The following is a 21,125-nucleotide window of genomic DNA, read 5'->3' on the forward strand; positions in this document are numbered from 1 at the left end:
TCTCTCAAGATGGGAACTAGCTTGTACACCAAAATATCCTGCCAGTCTTAAAAAAGCAAATTTCTCACCTGTCACTTTAAAAACACTCATTGATAAGAAGCCAAAAAATGATGCAAACAGCCAATGCCATGCTAGTGTTAGAGATTACTCTATGCAAAAGCAATAATGGCATGTCTGGTTGTTGTTTCTTTAATTGGGCCAGTTTTGTCACAGTAAAAATAAATGAGCTTTCACGCTAAACAGGATTCTTCATCCAGATATAAAGGATAGTGTCTGAATTAAAGCCTTTCAGCAACACTCTAGAATTGCTTGCCTGTTGGTACACTTACTGCCTGCCCTTGCTCTGCAGTTCCTTTTTATCAGTTGCTGCATCAGAAGCAGTGTTCTGGGACCGCATACTGTGGAAAATTAAAAGTGTGTGCTGATAATAGTGGACTTCATGGTTGGCAACTGTGGTAATTACCTTGTAACTGGGAGGCAGATAAAGATTAAAGATGCCAAGCAGGCTGCTTTCACACTTGCTAAAGTGGCATGTTTTGCAGGAGAGCTATAATACAGAATTAAGAATGGTAGCAGAGGCTAATTTCCCCCCTCTGGTAAAAATGAAAGCTTTCCATTCTTCTCAAAAGAGCATCTGTTGTGCCATGGACCTTTTGCTTCTTACAGACATCTATTGGAAATTCCACCCCCCCCCCCCGGCCCAGAAATCATTTAATACTTTCTTGAGGACTGGCAACCCCACCTTAAATATGTATGTAGAAAAGAGGCTTGACTGCTGTTACTACAGTGATATCCTGCTCTGGCAAAAGCAGGACCATTTCAAAAAGTTTCAGGCTATATAATCAGGTGCATAAGCAGAGCTGTGCAGTTCTGTGCAGTTGGACAGCAATCACAAACACAGGATTGCTCATTCTGAGAATCTCTGCTTTCGTTTGTTAAAAACAAAAACCAGTTTTCCAGCACTTAATGCTCCGAAGATAAAACTAAAAAATATATGGATAAACTACAGAGGCAGCACACAGCAGGCCTGCTCCCATTGTCTAAGGATGGGAATGTAGTCTTTAGAGCACTGCATCCTTCTCTTTAGGTCTCTCTAGCTGAATAAGGAAATACTCTTGTTCAACAACTAGCTTGCCTTGGTGGTGTGATGTCTGGGGCATCGTATAAAGCTAATGCAATATGTCCTTCATATCACACACTGATTGTGGTAGCTCTTCCTGAACACCTCTTGCTGATGCCATGATTCCAATGAAGGATTTTGTAGGTGATCTGTAGCAGAGGTGGGAAACTCTTTGGAGCCCAAGAGCCGCATTTTGTCACAGGGAACCTTCCAGGGGCAATATAACATTGATGGGTGGGGAAAGAGGCAAAGTGGGCAGGTCAATATATGTGACTTTTACCTCTGTATAGTAGGCCACATTACAACTACGCAACACACACACACACACACACCTCCATCCAGGAAATGAAAGACATTATAGTTCAAGGACACATTCCAGCAAGGCAGAAGCACTCAAGGAGGGTGCTTCTATCCATTGATAGAGCATGAGACTCTTAATCTCAGGGTCATGAGTTTGAGCCCCACATTGAGCAAAATGATTCCTGTTCCCTCATGGTCCCTTTCAACTCTTCAATTCTGTTATGGTGCAGAGGGGTGTGACCTCAGGAGGGGGCAAGGCTTATAGAGATTCCCAACATCCAGCTAGAAAGGCAGATTTAGGCTCCTGGCTTAAGGTTTCCCATCCCTGATCCACAGTAAGGGTAACATTTGTGTTTCACTAGAAAGGCCGCATTCATTTTAGTGCTGGGAGCTGCTTAACACACTGGGTAAATTCACCCTCGATACAAACCAAGTCTCTCAGAAGCAGCCAAATGCAGAAGACTTGCGTGTTACTCAGAAGTACAAAGCTTGCAATCAAAGTATTTGCAAATGTGATTTGAGTGAGTGCATGAAAATGGAATATCCTTTAAAATAGTCTTCTCCTTCTTAAACGATACAGCAAAGTTAAAGTGGGTGAGTTGTTTGTTTGTTAAAAATGAGCTCTTGAAGGAATCATGAGTTAGGCAAGCTCCCCAGCGCCTAACCAGTAAAGTGCTTGAAATTGATTTGGTAATTTTTGTTTTGGAAAAAGCTCCTATGATTTGCACCAAACTTGTCTCTCACATCTATTACTTATTTGTAATGTATCACCTGTCTCCTTTTCTCTCTCTTCCCACCCCCTTTCCCCTTCCTAGTTCTTTCCAAGCTATCCTCCAGCAATGCCTGGGATGCCACCTCTGCTTCCACATTCAGGTCCTTTCGGGTCACTTCAGGGAGCATTTCAGCCGAAGGTACAAATTTATCATGGTTTCATTTTTGTCCACAGGCTCATTTTGTTGTTGTTGCCCATACAAAAGAAAGCATGATTAAAATGTAGCTGCAATATAAACACACATGTGTATTTCTTGATCAAATTATTATTTTCACTAGGCGCATTTGTTTTCCTTGTGCAATTTGCTTGATTGTTAAAGAAAGTAGCTCCCTAAAGGTCTACCCATTTTTTTTCCAGGGAGGTAGGTAGAACCTGTTGCTGCTGCTGACCTAGGTCTCCCTAGCACACAGGTAGCCATTGTGGTGTTCTCCAGATACTTTGGACTCATCTGCCCCAGTGTTTGAGGACTATGGAAATTGTAGTGCAGCAACAGCTCAAGGGTACCACACTGCCTACTTCTGCCCTAGTCATATTCTTTTAAGCAGGAGCGGGGAACCTTTGGCACTCCAGATGTTGTTGAAACATCTCCCATCATCACCAACAAGCATGGCCAGTGCTAGGGGCGATGGGAGTTGTAGTTCAGCAAAATCTGGAGGGCCAAAGGTTCCCCACACCTGCCTTAAAAAAATAAAGGAACGTGTCATCGCACTCAGACCACCTCTTGCAAGTGGCAAGAGAATTGGGGGTCATTTGGGGGAAGCATTGACTGTGATGACCTTACACAATTCTTTTACTAGAAGCTGCATGGGTGATGTTAGTTGGCAGCAAGCAAGTCTCCCCAGTAGCTTCTGGATTGGGCTCCACAGCTGCTTTGCAATATCTTTTTTCTATAGGCAGGTATTTGGGGGAAGGAGCTCTTTTTCTTCATTGAGTATTTTATTGTGTGTGTACACTGTAAGAATTCTGGCCGTGTGCACATGGGGCAAAAATAGCCAAGTGCACAGTCTTTTTGCATGGTGTACAATAGGGGTGTGCATCAGTTCTGTGTGAGGGTCAAATGATGAGGTGAATTAGGGGTCCCCCCCCGAGTCAAAGTGTGATGTCAATAAACCCCTTTAAGTCTGATCAGAATTCCCACAAACTTAGTTTTCCTGTATCTCCATGTTTCCCAGGGTCCATGGGCTTTGCAAAAAGTGAAGCTGCCCATAATACTGCCTGTCGAGCACTGAAGAGCTCTGGGTTTGTTCGTTTATTTTGCTAAAACACATCCATGGAGAATTTTTGTACAAATTAATAGATTCCTTTCAGGGGTTTTTGTTTGTTTTGTTTTGAATCCTATGTTGCTTTGCTCTGTCCAAAAAAACAAAGCAGAACCCTTCAGAACTCTGCAAACATTTCATCCACTTTCATCAAACAGGAAAGTGTCATAGCCATTTTTACATTCCCCATTATAGTGAATGGGGAATGCAAAGCTTAATTTTATACAAAGTGCCTTTGAGCCTGAATTACAGACTGAAATGGAGACAGTACAGTTGACAGTTTTAAAACACACAGATGCACATATAAGGCGAATTGTTGGGCCCATGCACACACCTAGCATACAACTTTTTCCCCTTGCACCTCTGTAGCAAAAGACACTGTGCATACCAAATGGTTCTGAAACTGCAGCCACTCTCAAATCGGTCACCAGACAGCTGCAGTGAAACTCACCAAGAGAAACTACACCATCTGTGAAACTGATCAGCTAAGATGCAGCCTCTGTTTGCAATTAGCCTTTCCCTTACCACTGGGTAACTAGCATCATATAGGGAAGCCAAGTGAAAATAATGTAGGCAGCCCTAACTGTTTTGTAGAAATGTGGCGTGGAGGGGCTGGAGTAGATGCTGGCTGTTTATCAGAAAAGAGTGCTACGCTTCAAATAAGATTTTTTAGAACTTAAGCAAACTAATATGTGCTTAGTCAGATTAGCCATGTGGCTTATCTGTTCCTATCCCTGTTGTCTCTTGCAGACACTCAACTCCTGAAGCAGTTTTGCAGACATGTGAACTGATACTTAAAATTCTGACTATGATGTTTATATTAACACAAAAATATAGCTCATAATGGAGAACTTCTGAAATTGCTGTGCAGAAGAAAAAGGCCACATTATTCTGCAGTAGGGCTCCTAGTGTTGGTGTAAAGAGATAACTACCCTCCATGCTCTGGAGCTGGAAACAGGGCCAGGCCAAAGCAGTGGTATTGCTCCACTGATATTGCAGAAACCAACCAATATCAACCCAACAAACAACCCAACACAAAACACACAGATTTTTTTTAAGGGAGCTGAGATCACCAAGCATAGTAGATTTAGGTGTCTGAGGGTGACCCTGTACCCCTTAAACACTGGCAACCCCCCACCCAATGTTCGCAAACAAAAAAACCTACATATAGCATGGAGTGTGACCCTAATAGTGTTGCAGTAGTAGGCTCAGCTAGTTTTTACCATCTCTCTTGCTATGTTTGTTGCTTAAAAGCTCTCATGGTGCCAGGCTTGAGATTCCTTTCTTCCATTTGTAAAGTCTTTATAGAAACATGAGTAATGTGATCTGAGCTGTAAAAAGTAAACCCCACTGAATTTAGTGGGACTTTAATCCTGGGTAAGTGGGTATAGAATTGTAGTGTAGGACTAGATTTTTAGAAGGGAGAGGAAATGCAACCCCCCAGAGCACCAGCGGCTTCTGCTGACATATCTCCACGCAGTGATAAAAGGAATAGCATTTGCCGAAGAGGGAGCCTTGCTATCTGCATTGCAAATATACATAAAATTGTAGTCTGCAGTAAGAACGATAAGCTTAGGGTTCAGGTGGAGCCCTTCTTTTGTGAACTTGCATACATGAGTGGAAATTACGAAGTTTGTGAAGACAGTGATGTAAGCGCCTGTATTTCCATGCTCCCATCTCTCCTTTTCAAAAGCATTTCTGATCTTAACCTAACTTTCTGTGCATTTATTGCCCAAGGAGCTTGCGGGACGGTCCCCCCCCCCCCCATAGCAAGCCTGTGAGGGTAGGTTAGACTGAAAGATGGTGAGTGGCTTAAGGTCACCTAATGAGCCTCATGATTAAACAGAAGTTTGTTCACAGGCTTTCCTGGTCCAAATCCAACGCTCTGTTTGCTGTGGCACAGTGGGTCTGATTCTGAGCTGTCCCTCACTGGTTGTAACCCTGTTTACCCTCTGCTAGCATGCAGAGATGCGTGCCCAAAGGGGCATTTCCCCACTCAGTTTTGGCAAAAGATGTGGGTTTGGAGGAAGAGGATGCCTCCAAACAACTATGGTTGCCGGTTCCTTGCAGAACCAACTGGATTGACTCAATCAGGGGTCTTCATTTCTTGATGGAGTAATGCCAGTTAATACAGCAGCTTCCAAACCTTTTGTACAACAGCTGATGCACTCAATAGACCAGCAGTAGTCAACCTTTTTATACCTACCGCCCACAAATGCATCTTTCTTGATGGTAAAATTTCGTTACCGCCCACAGTGCTTGATGGAAGGAGGATTCAGCTTGTACCATAGAACCCCCTACCGCCCACCTAGAATCCTGAAACGCTCACTAGTGGGAGGTAGGGACCAGGTTGACAACCCCTGCAATAGACAATAGTCATTCTTTGGTTTCTCTCTTGATTACCAAGCTGTTTCATGGAAGGAGTGATCTTATGCTAAGTCAGACCATTGTTCAGCAAGTCTAGTGGGCCTTTGAATTTTTTTGCTATTTTTTATTTTCTTGTTTATATATTAATTTTGCGAATTTGTGGGCTGCTTCACAGCCTGATTGCATGGTTCTTTGCTCCAGATTGATGTTTTCTGCTTGATTTCATCACTAGATGCACACCAGCAATATAGAGTGGGATTAGGGATTTCTTGCAATTTCATTTAAGCCACTATTTAGAAGGAAGGAATTTAACCAGAAAAACCACCCTCTTCACACCTCATAAAATTGGTCCAAGACAACCACTGCTTCCTCTGTCTGCCCAACCTTGTTTTCCATATTCTTTTGCAATGTGCTCTAGCCGTTGTGAGACTCCCATTTTATGAACACAGTCCGGATTAGATGAGTGGGTCCCTACTCCCACCCCAGTATTATTGCCAGGTTGGAAGGGCCCTGGTCAAGGTGCCCCCCATGAGGCTACCTCCCCCCCTTGCCACCCTGTCCAGTTCATTTTCTCTTTCCACCCCCCATTCCCCATAGCCAGGATTTTTGTTGGGGGGCAAGCTTTATATTGGGGGCAGGGCAGAACCTCAATTAGTTAGGTATTTCTATTTATGTACTTGATTTAGGGCTACATCCATGCACACTGGTCTTTCTGCTCCCCTGCCCCATGCCACCTTGGTCACTCCACTTCCCTACTACTTGTGCTGCCCTTATTGCTCTGCTCTTCTCCCATTTCTCTCCCCTGTGGTCCCCCAGAGTGGCTTGTATTTTCTTGTTTGCTTAAATGTGCATTAAGATGCCTTGGTTGGTTCAGTTTTGAACTGAAATGGTGGGATACTGGTGTTCTTAAATAGATGGAACTCCAACAGCCTTTTAGGGCTTTTATCTAGTCAGTTTGAGTTCCCCCACCCCACCCCACTTCCCAACAACCAGGCTCTAATCAATGTGAGGCAACTGGTTGTATGAATGTTGTCAGTGGATAAATTATATCTGAATGATTCTGTACCATGAGCCTGAGGGCCACATTCACTCATGGGGTACCCTTCAGAGTGGGGAGCATATATCAGTTGTGGGTGGGGCCAAAGGCAAAAGTCAGACAAATAAGAAATGTAACACCGGCCTTTGGGTAGAAGGCTACATTCACAGTTCAAAGACATATCCCCACCAGGCAAAAGCACTCAAGGAGGGCACAGAGCAGGGCAGTCAGTGACATGGCCTGAGGGAAGCCCCAAAGGCCAGATAGCAAGAGCTGTGTTTGACCCCAAGGTTGTAGGATCCTCACCCCCTGCTGTACTGTGTGTACAGGAGATGCATAGCAACAAAATTGGCTAGTCTTCTTCAACAGCACATGAACCTTCCCCAAGGGGAAAAGCAGTCCCCCAGATTTACAACATTGTATTGCTATATTTGACTGAATGGGGAGCATGTGGATGCACCTAAATTATCCACAACTTGCAGCGATAATGATTCATCTCCTTGGAGAAAAGATAAAGCTGAAATCCACACAAATCATCCTAACCTTTTTCTTCTCAAACTTTCCTCTTCCTCCCATGTGGCTGCCTTAAGCTCTAGATCATCATGACAGACGCATTCGGTGGCTGACCGTGGCATAATGAATTCTGTCCTCCTTGCCCTGTGAAGCAAGGAGTTTGTTTTTGTTTCCCTCCCCACTTCTCATGTCACTTCCCCGAGGCCTCATATGTAAATCCCCACCACATGAATCCAACCTGACTGCAAACTTCTTAGCTACTTTCCCAAAGGCCATTTCTCATGAGCTAAGAACTTGAAAAGGTCAAAAGTATTCAATTTACTTTGCCGAAGGAAGCATTTCCATCTGTCTTCAGGGGGACAGAAGGACCAAAGGGCACTCTATCACTCACACTATTAATGTGATGTGACCTTAAAATGTATCATAGCTGTTATTTTTGCCTCCCTACCCATCAGTTCACAAAAGGGGCCTGACAGCCCTTCCGCTCATGGGGGAATCTCTCCCACCCTCTGCTTTGCACACACAACTCAGGATTCTTTCGTTGCGTCCTTTTGTTCTTTTTCTTTCAACTTTTAAAACCATCCTTGACCTCTCATACTTAAGTTACAGAAGTATGTTTGCAGGTTTCTCCTTAAGCCTCCTTGTTTGAAATCTGACAGCAATTTGGCCCGTTTAATCGGTTAACTGCCTAGCTAGGGAATTAGCTAAACTTTCTGCGCTCATCTTGAAGAACAACAGGTGCAGTGCCATGGGAAGGAAAAGACTGATTGCTGGCTCAGAGCCCCCATTCCCTCCAACAAGCCAAGACAGGGCTCTTCTGGGACTGAAAAAGCCAGGTTGGATGCATAACCTCAGGGCTTGGTTAACTACTGTGCAGAATTGCACCCCAGGCCAAAAAAAACCCCACAAATACACCTTTTGGTGTTCTATCCAATCATACACTATAGTGTGATTTCTGGTTTTCCTACTTCCTCATAGATTTACAGGCCATTAAAAAAAATCTGGTTTCAAAACAACAGCCTTTAAAAATGCACAGTTGCATCCATAAACGGCTATTGCTATTGCTAAAATAATAGAAGGAATTAGCAAGGTTCCAAGGCGAATGGATGTTCAAGCTCAGTGGTGCAATTTCACATGTATAAAAGGCAAATGTGTCTTCAGTGAAGGAGGGGACAGCATTGTTGCTAGGAAGAGAAGATGCACAATATGTGTGCTCATCTCCCTTTAATGAGGCAAAACCTTTTTGCACAAAGAAGCCAAAAAGTGTAGCACACAACATGACTTACAGGTGAAACTCGAAAAATTAGAATATCATGGAAAAGTCCATTTATGTAAGCAATTGTTTTCATTAGCTACTGGAGTTTAATATAGTTTAAATTGTGGTGGTGTACAGCTGATGAAAACCCCAAAGTTGAAATTGTTAATTTGGGGTTCTCACCAGCTGTACGCCATAATCTTCACAATTATAACAAATAAAGGCTTGACATATCTTGCTTTGCATGTCATGAGTCTATCTCATATGTTAGTTTCTCCTTTTAAGTTGAATTACTGAAAGAAATTAACCTTCCACGATATTCTAATTTTTCGAGTTTCACCTGTAGATGTAGAATGGGCTGTACCACCCAAAGCTGACAGCGAAAATAAATCATTTTTTAAAAAATTATATTTATGTCCAAAAGAGCAAAGGAAAAAAAAAAAAGCAAAACGAATGTGGCTGCTTCTAAGGGTCTATAGCAGGGGTGGGGAACTTGTAGTCTGGGGCCAAATGCAGCCTTCCTAGGACTGTATCTCTGTGCAACCCTAAGCCACAAACCCCTCACCCAAACTCTCAGTGTGGTGTAGTGGTTAAGAGCGGTAGACTCGTAATCTGGGGAACCGAGTTCGCGTCTCCGCTCCTCCACATGCAGCTGCTGGGTGACCTTGAGCTAGTCACACTTCTTTGAAGTCTCTCAGCCCCACTCACCTCACAGAGTGTTTGTTGGGGGGAGGAAGGGAAAGGGGAATGTTAGCCGCTTTGAGACTCCTTTGGGTAGTGATAAAGCAGGATACCAAATCCAAACTCCTCTTCTTCTTCTTCTTCTTTCTTCTTCTTCTTCTTCTTCTTCTTCTTCTTCTTCTTCTTCTTCTTCTTCTTCTCAAGCGCTTTTGCCTGGCTGGAGTGTGTCATTGGACAGTGGTAAAGCCTCCTGCTTACCTGGACGAGAGGTGGGGGGGTTGTAGAAACCCCTAACTTTTGTATAGCTGGAATTATACAAAGATTCACACTGGTTGCTCAACCTGCTTTTTGCCTCTGCCCCCCCATTAGCATCTGACCCCCAGAAGGTGGCACATGAGGGGAATGCGGCCTGCAGACATGGTTCCACATCCCTGGTTTCTAGCCACTGGCTATATGGTAACTGTGGGAAGAGCACTGAATGTTGCACAAATTACCGTGAGACAGCTGCTTGGGGGGTTATGAAAGGGCAGGAAATTGCTAATCACTTTTATTATTGTTCTGTATTGATACCACCAGGGAGGGGGAAAGGAGCTTGCAAGATGTTCAGCCTCGGCTGCCTAAATATCTTAACTGACCTTGGTTACTGCACTCCTTGACTGTTTCTGAGGATGCTTTTTGCTGTTCCGCCTGAGGCAGCAAATTGATTCCATCCTATCCTGCTGAGTATGATGGTCCCTATCCTGTGATGAACCTATCAGAAGTCAACTTTCAGAACGTTTGGGACACAGATGCACAAAGCATTTACCATCATATGCTCTGTTTCCACTTTTCTACCACATTTCCAAGATTATCTCTACAGGTCATGAGCAATGAGAGCTTTTACAATTGGGATTCTCAGGATAAAGCCTGTGCACCCAATTAAACATGCAAGTTGGGTGAGATCGCCTCTCTCATCCCCACCTTGGTCAGAACAGGATCTGTCCCTACCTCTGCCACTTGCTGAACAAGTCATATCATTTTTTGTGAGCACTTCATTCCGCAACAAGGGATGCGGGTGGCTCTCTTGGGCTTGCCGATCAGAAGGTTGGCGGTTCAAATCACTGCGACAGAGTGAGCTCCCATTGCTCTGTCCCAGCTCCTGCCAACCTAGCAGTTCAAAAGGACGCCAAAAAGTGCAAGCAGATAAATAGGTACTGCTCCAGCGGGAAAGTAAACGGTGTTTCCGTGCGCTGCTCTGGTTCCGGTGTTCCATTGTGCCAGAAGCAGCTTAGTCATGCTGGCCACATGGCCCAGAAAAACTGTCTGTGGACAAATGCCAACTCCTTGGCCTGTAAAGCAAGATGAGCGCCACAACCCCAGAGTTGTCTGCGACTGGACTTAACTGTACTTTACCTTTACCTTTTACATTCCGCAACAACACAGAGTGAACTAAAAGCAGCACTACATTAACCCGGTTCAGGAGCCACTCGCTTATTTATGTAGTGACAGCAACTAGGCAGCCAAAGGAGTTAGTACAACACATGTCCTATATCCCAACCCCATAATAAGTCTGGCTGCAGAATTCAGAACCAGCTGAAGTTTCCATGTCTCTTCAGAGGCAGTCCCACACACAGGCTGTTAACAATAATCCGAACGACAGCCTACTAAGCCATGAATCACTGTGGCCAGGCTGGGAGGTTCCAGAAACGACAGAGCCAGCGAATCAGTCTTGGTTGTGCAAAGATGCTCCTGGCTACAACAGAGGCGTGAAAATCCAGGCCTACGGCTTAGGTCCATGAGCACCAAATAGCAAGTACTTTAACAGGAGGAAATTCTAGATTTTACATATATACACATACAATCAGCCTATGAGTTTAATTGGTGTGTGTGTGTGTGTGTGTGTGTGTATTAAAGGTTCTTGTATGTGATTCTTTCTCTCGCGGTTTTACTTGTAAAATGCCTAATAAAGGTTTGATAAGTAAGCAAGTATGAGTTCTCAGGGGGCGTTTAACTGAAACCCTTCCTACAAAAACATACTAAGCTACCATACTAAACTAAACTTAATTCTGTATATTTACAAGCTTTACGTTTTAACAGGGTCGCATTAAATCATGGCTGGAGCAGTGGAATTTTTATTTATTGTCTTCTCCTTTCATTGCAGACTTCAAATCCTATTGACGTAGCGAGTAGACCTGGAGCAGTACACCATACTCTTCTGCAAAAGACGCCAGGGGTATGTAAAGCACATGAAACTTCTGTCTTGTCTGATTCCAACTAAAGGTTCAGCCCTCTTAAAATCAAACATAATGTATATTTTTCCTGCAGAAAAAGAAGGGAAAATGGCACAACCTTTGGCTGTGCTATTGTTTCCCAGACTCAGGTTTTCCTGAGCAGAAGACTTAAAAATGGGAAATGTTATTATGTAAACAAAAAACCCTATGTTATATTATTGCTGTTGGGTTTTAAAAAACAACAACAACAAGATGGAGAAAGAACTGGATTCTCAGATCCGGTTAGCAGACCTGAATTTTAAGTTAATGGGTAAATAGATGAACCGACTGGACCACATACACAAATTTATATTTGGAGTCTTTCTTGTTCTCAAACTGGATAGGGTGTTCACCAAATGTGTTGTACCTGCACCATTCCAGTGCAAGCAGTCTTGCAAACTATTGTGTAGGTTTGGATGGCTTCAAGTAGTTGACTTTGAACTTGGAAGAACCCACATTCTTGCTTGCTAGCTGCTTTTATAAAGGCATGTTTCCATCAGTGCTAAGATTGCAGGACACCCTTTGGCACTTTCTAACTTGATGCAAATTAGTGAAAGGAGTTTTTCCTCTGTAACAATTCTCCTCTGATTTATTTTGTTTATTGTCATCTATTCTCTCATATTAAATTCCTTTTCCTCTGTATGACTGAATTTTTAAGACTGATCTGTTTTTCCACATTTTCCTTAGGTGTCTGACCCCTATCGGGCTCCAGTACGAGTAAGTAAGGTTTGTCAGGGATTTTTTTTTAATCTACCTTTTCTTAAAATATTTGTGTAAATGTAAAAATGTACATGCATGTGACATAAATCTGTCTCCTTTGAAATTGATTAAATAATACTCTTGCTTCGTACCTCGCATTCACTTTCTGCTTCAACTTTCCAAGTTAGCCCAAATTCTACAGTAGAAAAAGCTAGATTCTGCTACCTGCATAAATTATGCAAATGAAGCATTTGCAGTGCTAAACAAATTTTCATGATTTCAATCACACAATTTCTTAGAGCCTGCAATCCAAAGGAGGCCTCTCCTTCATGAATTAAGGATGAAAAATATCAATGCATGTGCAATCCTCTGGATTGTGGGAAGAATAAAATATGCTTCTCCCGACTCGGGCTTCTTTATATGTTTATTTTATATATTTATCAGGCCTATCCACGCTCTTTCCTCTTACTTAATAAAGGGATTTTCCATTAAGAGTGAAGAAGAGATAGTGATTAGTCATCATGGCTATACCCCTGAACACCATTCCAGGGGGGACAACAGTGACAGACAGTTATTGCCTTGCTCATGAAAATAAGATGGTGAATTAAATTAATTTTGGCCTGATCCAGGAGGGCTCTTCTTATTCACGCACCATGGTTTTTATACTCCCCCACCCAATTATCTGATTGGCAAAGCTACATTTCAAAAGTGCAATCTAGTAAGAACTATGAGGCCAGTGAAATTCAACAGATCAGCAATGGTGTGATTGTCCTTCATTTCTGAGCCATAAGCAGGAGCCTGTTTTTTAAAGGCCTGAGAATAACAAAATGCTTTACTTGTCTCCTAAGGGAGGCAAATATTTGGGGGGGGGGGTGTTTGTAAATGAAGCCCATAGGGGCACCTAACCCAAAAAGTCCCTGTACCTTGAGGATGCTAATCTGGCATCCAAAACACACATGATACCCTAAGCAGGCTTCACTAACACCTGTTTTCCGTGGTGTTTTTAATTTCTCCCCCTTGATGCACTCAATCTTCTCTCTCTTATTTCATGACCACCTTACAATCTCATTCCTTCTGTTGCTCATAGTTCAAATCCTGCTCACGGATTTATCATACTACAATATTTCTTTAAATACTCCAAAAAAGGCTTCCATTCTTCCACAAAACAATCATGAATGACTAGTCTCTTTTTGTGCGCTGAGTATCGTCAAGGGGGGAAAATGGCTCCAGATTGCTGGTATTTTAAGTTAAACCTCCATTTTTAAAATCCATTTGCTTGCAGAAGCCTGGCAAGTGGTGTGCTGTTCACGTACAGATTGCCTGGCAGATCTACCATCACCAGCAGAAGATAAAGGTAAATGAGCATATTTATTCAGAGATGATGAGTCTTTCGTCTTACATGATATGTTCCCACTGCTACTCCCACCTGATAAATAAGTAGCTTCTCGCAGTGTAGCTTTTGTTTGTAAGGTGCAAAATTAATTAAGGCTTTCTATCTTTTAACATCTATCGTAGAGCTGTAATTGGTTGTGCTTGTCTGGTGGGGCAGGGCAGACTGGTAGCAAAACAAGTCAAAGGTATAAAATATGCAACCGAAAGGAGATCAGCTGGGAGGCTTGTGGGGACGGTGGGGGCGTACGAAGCACGCGTGTTTAATATCATTTCCCTTCTGCACTAGTACCTCCTGTGGAATATGGAGTGTTATCCTGTTCAGAGTGAAATGAGCGGTACGGTGAAGGACATTTTACAAAACATAGAGCAGGCGAGTAGAATGACAGTCATTGTGTCAGAGGTGCTTGGGGTTTTTTATTTTGCGGTATTGTGTGGAGGGGAGGGATGGGGGGAGACTGGAACTGGAGAGGTGAGAATGTTAGGGATAGATGGTTCACCTTTGCCCAAGCAATTCGTCTAAAGCCCTTAGAATCCGGCACTTGGAAGATTCCAGATGTCAGTTTTCAAGGCACTTAAGTCTTGAGTGATCTCAGTGATGCTAAAGCCACTTCTCACAGGGGTTTGTATTGAGTCAGACGGGAGTTAAATTCCACACGGAGACCCAAAGTGTGCTAGCTAGAACCTCTTTTATAATATGCAACAATAAGCGCAATCAAAGCCATAGACATTTCATTACCATGTTGCAGACTTTTGGTGAAACTCTTGGGAGGCAGCTATGAATATTTTGGGTGATATAGGGGAGGCAGAAGTAGTGTGTCCATGCAAATGGGGAAGTCCATTAGCAGGAATTGTTAACAGGTCTTAGCTTCTAATGGAAGAAACTAAATAATAGATTGGCCACAACACTACCTGTGCTTCAAAAATCTTGGTTTAGCAACAACCACGGATACAAATGCTTAACACTCTGTGGTCGATTAATTTCTGTAGAAGTTTTACAAGGCACATGTATTTGGGAGTTGCAGAACCACAGGATCCTAGATGCCTTGAATAGATGCTTTGATTTAAGAGCCAAATTACTTGTTTTTATGCCCCTCTCCTCATTATCATCACCACAACCACCTTGTGCTTTGCTCATCAATCCATCACAGGTATTTACTGCCATAGCTAAGTAATTAGTGTCAGGGAGAAAGGCAGAAATGTGGCCAGTCCACAACGCGTTACAGAAGTGGCAAGTATCCCTTCATTTTAATAGAGCTGGACTGCACACATTAATCAGGTTCAATGAGTATATCGTTATTTTAAGCAGAAACCATTTAAGAGCCACACACTTTCGTAGCAACTAATAAGCCTGGAAATGGCTCAATCTGCTTTTCTAACAACCTTCCATACTTCAATATTACCTGCTTTACAGTCTTGCTGGAGTGGTTAAGGTACACTAGCTTTTATATATTAAGGGAGTGTCGGAACCAATATGTTCAGCAGCCAGGGTCATAACTCAGTGCCCAACCATTTCCTTTGCATGGTTGAGGTGCCACAGCTTGACTTCCTGATAGCTCTAGCAACATGCTGTCAGGTGGCTGGGCTGAGCAAGACCTCCACCTGAGGCTCTCTAATAGTAGACACCTTACTATGCTGATTTAGTGTAAGATCGTTCTTAGTATCAAACATAGTTTTGCTTGACAGTATGGGTGGAACTAGACATTACAGGCAGTGTGCAGCAGATGTCCAAAACAGTGGCCCCATGGCTCCTTCTCCCTGCCGCCTCCCCAATTAACGTATAATAAAAATTGTATGACAGGATAATCATCATGCTGGGAGTTTTCCCACCCTTGTAAATAACAAGTCAGTGGAGTGAGGGGGAATCGAAGTGAAATGTCATCAGTTCATGTTTTTCCTTTTCCTACCCGAGGAGTAGCCAGTGTGGTGCCCTCCAGAAGCTGTGAACTGGAGCTCCCATTGTCTTTTTCCATTGGCTATGCTATCTGAGGCTTATGGGAGTTGGAGAACAGCAACATCAGGAGGGAACCATATTGATTACCCCTGCCTTTCACATTACCAGGAGAGGAAGAAGAGAGGATGGACTGCTCCTTTTTGTAGCAGCCTTTCAGCTCCCGCAAATTTTTGTTTATTATTCCATTACTTATGCTCTCTGGAGTCATGGAATATATGCCATCCTTTCATAGGTCATTTATAGCTGTTATCCCTTATGAGGAAAGTATGAAGTTTCTGCTTAACCTCCATGGATACACTTGAGTGTCTTCCTAACAAATGGACACTGTTTTCGCACACTTTGTCCTAGGCTAGTTTTTATCAGCACGCGAAAGAAAGCTCCATCCTCAAAGCATATTGAAATAAATGGGGCTGTGTAGCACTCTGAATGCAGGGAGCAGATTCTTTCCTCATCCTCTTCCTTTTCCATGAGTCTTTCATGCTGCGCTTTCTTTGCCCCAGGAAAGGGATAGCCTCCACAAGCCTCTGTCTTTTTCCGTCTCTCTCTGTGAACTGAACTGAAGCAACCAAGCATGCGACTCTTGTCATCCAACTCTTTGAGGGTTAGTTCTGTCTGCAGCTTTCAGCCTGTGGAATATGTTTGTGCCGGGCTGAGGCTGCAGACTGATCCGAGGGGCGCACGACTCACTCAGCATATCACATTGCATTCTCCTGCTGAGTTAATGCCATGGGGCTAAGAGCTCATTTCAGAACTTATTCATGGAGGAGGAGGAGGCAGGCAGGCAGCTGAGAAGCTGTGGAGTGAAATGGCCTCATAGAGGCTACTGTCAGAGCATGACTCTCAGTATGAGACCACAGATGCTGCCATCACTCTGGCTAACTCGATCAGGCGGTGCTAACACAGGCGTGAAGTATGAGCCCTTTTACTGCTTTCCTCCCCCCTCCCCTTTTCTCTGTAGTAAAGGAAAGAAAAATTTATAATGAGATATATTTTTTTGTATCCTTTGACAGCAAATGCAGCTGGATCCCCACAAGCTAGAGATAGGTGGGAAACTTGACCTGTTCAGCAGACCTCCTGCCCCTGGTGTGTTCCCAGGGTTCCATTATCCTCAAGATCTCGCCCGGCCACTCTTTTCCACCACAGGTGAGGAGGAATGAGTGTTGAATAAGTATGGACATATGCGTTTAATTGTTCTCTTCCCCTCCCTTTTATTCTGTGCAAAATTTAGTAATCATTAATATGTGTGCAAACATTGTTAGAAAGCTTTCTTCCTCTTAAAACCACTAGTTTTATAAACATTGAAGCCTTGGGGCCAAAACGCCCAATCACCCAAATGGCCTTTTGCAGACTCAAATTTGGCTGGATCCTTTCCTACTTCACAATCAAAGTAATTCTCTCACACACATTGTACCTAAAATAAGAATAAATGGCATACAAACTTAAAACAGACACTGTCTCAATTAATTCTGAATATCGTATGGCATAGATTGTTAATTTTTTCCAGAAGCCTAAATTAGTAAACATACTTTCAGATGGCTGTGAGAAGACAATATGGAGGATGCCCATTCGTATCTCCAGCGAGAAGGGAGTTCCACAATTGGGGTGCTTTGACGGAGAAATAGATCAATTAAGGCTTCAGCTCTATGCACGTTTCTTAGGAAATAAGCTCCACTGAATACGGTGGGGCTTACATTTGAGTAAACATGTATAGGGTTGCAGAGCATAGGCAAGAGATTAAAGGAAGCCTTTATTTCAGCCCCAGATAAATGACCCAACCCACCTGTGAGTATATTAATCACAAGAGGGATTGGACCGTAAATCTCAAAGTTGGTTATCGGAGGAGAGCAGGATGAACAAACATTGTGACTCTTATAGACAGATGAATAAATCTTTTACTTTACAGTATCTAAGGCTTTCTAGTCACTTTATGGAACAAGAGTATAGTTGGGGTGAATCATGGTTTCTGCTGTATTGCCTTGTTACTGCAAAAAGACGTAAGTTATCTTAGGCCCACCTGGCTTTGGGATGAATGTTCAGCTGCCTGGCAGACATTATATTTAATAACTCCCCAACAGCCCACAATATTGTCCCTGGCTTTCTCCAAAGGATTTCTTTCTTTTTCTTTTTTTTAATTCTTATTATTATCAGCCCCATGTAGTCAAGTTTGTAAGCTGTCTCCTTTGAAGAAATCTCCCATCCGTTATACACCTTCTGAAATCCTACAGGATTAGAGAGATGACAGCCTCCATCCGTCTCGAAGCAGTCGAGCAAGTTGCTATGTTTATAGATAACACTGCATCCCGCTAGCCATGGCAGCTTTTCTCTCTGGAGTTTCCTTAACTCGTTTTCTGGTTGCTTAGAGCCAATTCACTCGATCACTTTTCAGTCATTTCATGGTGAGCCAGTGGTTTCCACATCATGTTCCTAGGAACCCAGAGGTTCATCAAAATGCTTATCAAGGGCACATTCCTAACTATCTTCCCCTGCAGCACACAGCCACTGGAAAGGCTTAGGTGTATTCTAGGGCAGGCAGCTTAAATCTGTTTGTACCCAGGACTGGCTCCAATTTGAGGGAACTCTTGGCAACATGCCTTCTCCTTTGTCCAAACCTAGACCAACCTTCTCCTTTTGACACTAAATATCCCAGAATGTCTCACGCCTGTAGAGACTGCCTCTCCAGAATGTGAGCTTGCATGCTTGGCCAATAACGGACACCAACCTTGGTGTGTATCCATTTCAGGCATTGTACTGAATGCACAAAAAATGATATTCACACCTCTGGTGTGCAGACACAGCTGTGCAGAATCTCCTGCAATAACAACAAAAATGCAAGTTATCAAGTCTGGAGACATATAAGAAAGGGACAGAGACAGATAGAACAGAACATACAATCCAATTTCTAAGCGGGAACCTGCAGTCCTGCTTCCACCTGAAAACAAACGTGAAACAATCCAAGGCGATTAATCATTGAGTTCAACTTTATGTGTTCTATCTCCATTGATTACTAGGGCTAAGCTGTGTTGGCTATCTCTGCTTTTTTAGCTATTGCTTTTCTTCTGTCTTTTAACTCCAAACTTGGGGGCTGATTCACAGGTGCATATACATCACTTGACCATTCAGTAGAGGATTACCCCAAATTAAAAATGCAGTCATGGGAAATTACCCTATTAGACTGTTTAGTTCTCCAGGGTTTCAGGCTGGGTTTCCCAGCCATACCTGGAGATGCCAGGGATTGAATCTCTGACATTCTGCATGCGAAGCAAGTGTTGTACTGTTGAGCTACAGCTTTCACAGATACATGTAATCACTTGGTGGAGAATCACAAGAGGGGAAGAGTGCTGTTACACTCAGATCCTGCTTTTGGACTTTCCATGGCATATGGTTGGCCACTCCGAGAACAGGATGCTTGGAGTACATTTACAAGTGGCCCAATCCAGCAGGCTTTTCTTATGTTCTAGGCCTATTATAATTAAAACAAGCAAACAAAACTGAAATATTCACCTGACCTTCCTTCCCTTTCCCACTCCAAAATTTAGAATGACAAGTTTCAGAGCAGTCCATTGTAATCTAACGCCTACAAATTTGAATTGCCCAAGGCTACACCTCTTCACACGGGTGGCACTGTGGTCTAAACCACAGAGCCTAGGGCTTGCTAATCAGAAGGTCGGCAGTTCGAATCCCCGTGACGGGGTGAGCTCCCATTGCTCTGTCCCAGCTCCTGCCCACCTAGCAGTTCGAAAGCACATCAAAGTGCAAGTAGATAAATAGGTACCGCTCCGGCGGGAAGGTAAACGACGTTTTCGTGCGCTGCTCTGGTTCGCCAAAAGTGGCTTAGTCATGCTGGCCACATGACCTGGAAGCTGTACGCCGGCTCCCTCAGCCAGTAACACGAGATGAGTGCCACAACCCCAGAGTCGGACACGACTGGACCTAATGGTCAGGGGTCCCCTTTACCTTACACCTCTTCCAGCTTACTGAAATTGCTAGATACATGTTTATAACTAGGTCTGCACGTCACCATTGTTTGTAAGAGGGTTTCATCCAACAAAGTTGTCCCATTCACACAACAACTTATGCTTTGCACAGTGGAGTTTCCCCTCCTCCTCCTGTTTCTCCCTCAGTTCTGTTCTGACCCTCCTGAGAGGTTTTTTTTTGGGGGGGGGGGGTCCACTGCAGAAGATGAAGTCTCTGTGCAAAGAGACAACTTTGTCACATGCTATTCCAATTCTTGCCACTTGTTCACACTTACCTGAACTTCTGCCGACATTGTTTTAGGAATCTCCATGAAGAGAAACAGAAATGGAAATGACCAGAATAAATGCAAAGTACAAGATGGTAGATAAACTTCAAAAAGTTGCAAGGAGAGAGAGAGAGAGAGAGAGAGAGAGAGAGAGAGAGAGAGAGAGAGAGAGCCAAAAGATTACTGAGCATGATGTACCATTTATCATCTATGCATCCATGCTTTTTAACTTGCATATCAGATTCTGCCTAATGCTGATAAAGGGTGCTGGTTTGACACTCCTCCTGCTGAGTTGAAATCCTGCTTCACCTCATATAGCAAAGTGCAGTGTTATATTCCACCTCCATTTTCCAACAGGAAAAAGAGAAAAGTGCTTCCCTCTCCATTTTGAACGGCCTTCCCTTTTCCACTAATGCCTGTGCCATGATCCTGTTCATTTGAAGTCTCACCATATGATAAATTAAGAATAAAACAAAACCCACATATGACCATTCCCAGTGTGAGAGCTGCCCAACTTCTCTTTTGGCCTCCTGTAAACTGCATTTTGCATGACTTCACAGTATGTACTGTAGAAATATTGTGTTTGATCTTGGAAGGCATTTCCTCAGATCTGCTAATTTACACGATGGCCTCCTGGCAGCCAGGAGGGGTGTGAAAACAGCTCCAGCACGCAGCTGACCGTGAACAGAGACATATACATGGGGTGTGGGTGTGGGTGGGTGTGTATATTCCATCTCCTTGATGGGGATAGATTGGAGAGAACCTAAAGTTTTTTCAGATTTGTTGGATGTTAGATATCGTGGGATTTTTCAAGCCCAGTAAAATTCAGCCTGGCAAACAGGAATTCTCAGCTAGTCGAGCAGGAGGAGGAAATATCACTCAACTGAGGGATGCTTAGTTGCTGGGCCCTCCAAGTCCATATTTACCCATCCTACACCAACAGAACCTGTGCTCAGAAATGCCCTACTGTCATGATATTTGTAACTGTCACAAAATGCTTCTCCCCTGCTATGAAGCATTAGCAGAAACATCATTTCTCCCAACAATTTCTCTGCAACCAAAATACCACAAACGAAACCTGGAACCCTACGCCAGCAACCGCAGCTGATGATGCTAGTAGAGTAACTAAAAAAATGTGCTGTGAGAGAAGGAGTTTCTGCTTCAAATCACACATCAGCTACAAATTCAAAGTGGCCATAGGCAACCCCTGGGGTTGTATTCAGTGTAGCATTAAGGAGATTGCATTTCTGCTTGCCTGCTGGAATGATCTCCCTTCTCCTCTCGGCACACT

At 43.4% G+C, this 21,125-nt stretch overlaps 1 protein-coding gene across 1 annotated transcript in view; it reads left to right on the forward strand.

Moving 5' to 3' along the window:
• The window catches only part of FBRSL1 (fibrosin like 1), a 754,268-nt gene that overhangs the window by 722,026 nt on the left and 11,117 nt on the right, over positions 1–21,125 (forward strand). Inside the window, 6 exon segments of the mRNA XM_033174384.1 lie at positions 2,236–2,331; positions 11,444–11,515; positions 12,240–12,278; positions 13,534–13,605; positions 13,930–14,013; positions 16,605–16,737. Of these exon segments, the coding sequence (XP_033030275.1) occupies positions 2,236–2,331; positions 11,444–11,515; positions 12,240–12,278; positions 13,534–13,605; positions 13,930–14,013; positions 16,605–16,737 (496 nt within the window).

The sequence above is a fragment of the Lacerta agilis genome, chromosome 17 (assembly GCF_009819535.1).
Source record: "Lacerta agilis isolate rLacAgi1 chromosome 17, rLacAgi1.pri, whole genome shotgun sequence".
In the NCBI taxonomy this organism is placed as follows: Eukaryota; Metazoa; Chordata; class Lepidosauria; order Squamata; family Lacertidae; genus Lacerta; species Lacerta agilis.